This window comes from Tupaia chinensis, unplaced genomic scaffold (assembly GCF_000334495.1).
Source record: "Tupaia chinensis unplaced genomic scaffold, TupChi_1.0 Scaffold000627_1, whole genome shotgun sequence".
In the NCBI taxonomy this organism is placed as follows: domain Eukaryota; kingdom Metazoa; phylum Chordata; class Mammalia; order Scandentia; family Tupaiidae; genus Tupaia; species Tupaia belangeri.
Genome location: NW_006160147.1, coordinates 4,927,697 through 4,931,224, shown reverse-complemented (window position 1 = coordinate 4,931,224; position 3,528 = coordinate 4,927,697). Strand labels below are relative to the sequence as shown.

Sequence of the window (3,528 nt, the reverse complement as noted above, 5' to 3'; positions counted from 1 at the left end):
GGGACACGGGGCGGTCTGCGGTCACGTGAGGGTGAGTCTCTTACAGGCTGTTCAGGTCACGAGCCTCAGTCCGCCGCCTCCCTCCCTGCTGGGGTGGAATCGAGGTCTGCAGAGCTTTGGGCTAGAGGAGGCACCCAGGTCAGCAGCCCTGTCCAGTGTAGGACTAAAGCCTTGGAGCGTGTCCTGCATCTCCCTGGCTCCACTTGTGAGATCCCAGATCAGATCATCTCCCAAAAATCTCTACTTGGCTCTCAGGGATCCCCTGGCTCTTTCACTGAACTCCACCAAGCAGGCGGGGTTGGAGCAGCCACCACTGCCAGGGAAAACCCATGGCGGGACTTCCCTGTAGGGCCACAGATGAGCCGAGACACTGGCCTGAACTTCCCACTGGTGGAGACCAGGGGTGGCCTGGCGCCCAGGGGCATCGAGGTGGCAGCCGGCTCCTGCAGTCCCAGAACCTGAACGTGTGGGTCGAGGTGACTGCATGAGCTTGAGGCCCAAGGAGCAAACGTGAAGCCACTCAGGCGTGCAAGCAGTGTCCAGCAACCCTGCCCTGGGTCTTTAGGGGTTTCATAGAGAAGCCGCAGAGTCTGCCAGCTCCAGGACCCACCCTCCCTCACTCCTAGCCATGCTGGACCAGCAGGTGAGGAGCCTCTGAGGGTGTGGAGACTCCCAGAAAGATGGGCAAGAAGGGTTCTGGGGTTATTTGGGGTCAAGCATAATGTTGTGTTCATACCTCAAAACACATAGTGGGGCTTCTCATCTCTGCTCTTGAGACCACCTTACTGAATTCCCCGGGCCCTTCCTCCACTTGTCCAGGCTAGGTGGGAGGTTCAGCTCTGGATTAAAGAAAGGTGGGAGAGGGACCAGTAGATGGCGTAATGGTTATGTCACTAGACTCCTACATGGACAACCCCGGTTTGAGTCCTGGACCTGATGGTTTGAAATTCACACTGTGTGTGAGTGCGTGTGCGTGCCCAAGATCCCGAGAGGAGAATGGAGGAGAAGGGACTGTGGTGTGACCATCCCCCCTGGGGAGTGACTTCTTGCTTTCTGTCTCTCTATCTCCCGTAAGCACACATGTCCTATAGCAAAAATCTCTCTAAATAAGAAAAGAAAGGAGGTTTTGCAGGGGAAAGATGACTTGCAAGCAGTTCGCATAATCCACATGCTTTTCCCAGGGAGCACTCTAGCTCCTAGAGAAATGAAAGACCACTTCAAATGACCCACAGTCGGACTTGAGCCTGGATGGAGGACACAGCCCAGGTGCTGAGCAGAGGCCGGGATGGGGAAGGCAGCCGGCCTTGGGATGAGGGGTTTGAGGTTAGCAAAAAGATAAAGAAAGCTATTCCCCCCATGGCCCAGCCCCCTTGCACAGCCCCCCAAATGATGGGTGGGGGGGCAGGAGAATGGACGGGGTGGGAGTAGGCCTCCCAGCAGGAGCTACTTTCCTGAAATTAGGGCCCATTTAGGGGAAAGGCAGGAGCTGGGCGATGGCCGGTCCTGCCTCCATTTCCCAGTACTTCTCCCCCCAGATCCCCACCCAGGCCCTGCCTGGTGCCAAGCACGCCCAGCTGAGAGCCTCCCCTGCCTCACAGACAGCCCAGTGAGCACCACCAGAAATAGAAAAGAAGGCCACGTTTATTTCATTTCTGGAAGGTGCGGGCCTTTGGCCTCCTCAGGGCTGTGGAGTTGCAGGGTGTGCTGGTTGGCATGGCTACCTGTTGACCCTGGCTGGCTGCCTCCCAGGACAAGGAGGGAGGGAGGAGGGTCCCAAGGCATGATACCTGGCCTGGACCACCCATGTCCCCCACCTTAGGCTCTGCCCAACCAGGGACAGAAGGAAAATAAGACTGTGTGGCAGTGCTCAGGAATCACAGGACGGGGAGAGCTGTGTTCAGTGTGAAACGGTTGAAGAGGAAGGAAGACTGAGCTGAGGTCATCTGACCCAGCACCCTGGGGAAATCCCACAGACTCCTCTCCTGTTCCCAGGGGAGCACAGTGCTATAAACCAGAAGGGAATGGGGAGCCTATGGGAGCCTCTGCTCCCCACAGCCTAGCCATGTTCCACTCTGCAGCCGGACAAAGGAGGAGCAGGACCTGGGGCTGGGTAAGACCCAGGGGCCAGCCCAGGCTGGGGCTGCTGCACTCTGTCCTCTGGGTCCTGACCGAGACAGCCTGGGGGCCAGGCAGTGAAAGGTAGTGCTGGCGACATCCGGCCGTTGGCCAGGAGGGAGGTAGGCTGGTGCGATGGGACCAGCTCTGGCCTAGGTGGAGCCCCGCAGTGCAGGAGAGCAGAGTTCGGAAGGTTCTAATGCTTCAGGGTGCCTTGTGGCCCTGCGGAGCTCAGACATCAGGAGCTGGCGGGACTTTATTTAACCTGTAGGGAACGAGAGGCATAGGGTAGCTTAGCCCACCTGCTGGGGAAGCCTGCAGCGCGCACCCAGAGCCCGGCAGTCCACCTGCAGCGCACTGCGCCACTCACATCCTCTTCTAGAATCTTGTTCCTGGACGCTGTTCCCATCTCGCACTGCCCGTTAGTCACCTGAGAAGCTTATCAAAACCCCCAACCCTAGCTGCATCTGAAGTCTCCAGAGGCAAGACCAGGTGTTGAAAGCCCCCTGATGCACAGGTAAGGTTTGGAAGGAGGGAAAGGAGTTCACACAAGGTTGTATGGCTCTTTGGCCACAGCTCTGAATAAGGAAATGAAAAGTCACTAAAATAAAGTTTTGAGTTATCAGTAAACAGACTATATATCACAGTGAGAAACAATTTATGTCAACCCTAAATTTAGAACTTCCTGCCCGAGCAGGCTGTTTTGGAAAGTCTTTCCAAGAAGCTGCTAAACCTCCTCCTTTAGGTATTGAAGAGGATGGGTTCTCCTCATGCTCCCCTACCCGAGGACACTTAGAATCTCTGGCTCCTGGCTTGCCTATCTCTTGGGTCAATATTAGCGTCCCAGACTGGCGTGACTCCTGGGAACACTAAACACAAAGGACTCCTTGCCTCCACGCCCCGTCGTCCTCCCCCAGACACCTCCCGTAGCTCATCTTACTTAATCCCGGAGCTAGCAGCATGAGGGAGGGCTGGCTATTTCTGTTTTACAGGGGAGGGAACTGAAGCTCAGAGCCGAGCAGATCTCCCCAGGGTGAGCAGTCAGGATTCAAACCTGCTGGGATCTGCTGACGTTCCGCCCTGCTCCTGGGCCCCACACAGACACAAGGATGATAGAGGCCCATGTGTGCCCATGTAAACAGAGCTGCTGACCTTCAGGGCAAGCAAGGACCATGCTGTATTCTGAGATCTCTGGAGTTACAAGGTGCATTATGGGACCAGATGGTGACATGGTGGCACGGTGGTAAGATGTGAGGCTCTGCAAGGCTGACCCATACCGGAAGAGCCTAGGTCTGCATCTAGACCCCTCTCTGATTACACCAGGCATGGGTCTGGGGCTGGGGGCACATCATGGCTTCAGGACCCTGGTGGGGGTTAGTATTCTAATGTGGGGTGGGGTAAAAGTCTCCCTCT

The 3,528-nt window shown here is 56.4% G+C and overlaps 1 protein-coding gene across 8 annotated transcripts in view; it reads right to left on the bottom strand.

Moving 5' to 3' along the window:
• The window catches only part of IKBKE (inhibitor of nuclear factor kappa B kinase subunit epsilon), a 32,098-nt gene that overhangs the window by 921 nt on the left and 27,649 nt on the right, over positions 1 to 3,528 (bottom strand). For 5 of the 8 annotated variants that reach the window (XM_027776072.1, XM_027776074.1, XM_027776071.1 and 2 more), the window contains one exon: positions 1,624 to 2,380. In XM_027776072.1, coding sequence (XP_027631873.1) covers positions 2,347 to 2,380 — 34 coding nt within the window. In that variant the 3' untranslated portion in view covers positions 1,624 to 2,346. Of the gene's footprint in view, positions 1 to 635; positions 840 to 1,623; positions 2,381 to 2,485; positions 2,694 to 3,528 lie in introns of those variants that run through there. The other 3 variants (XR_003551195.1, XR_003551196.1, XM_027776076.1) reach the window with 3 other exon arrangements.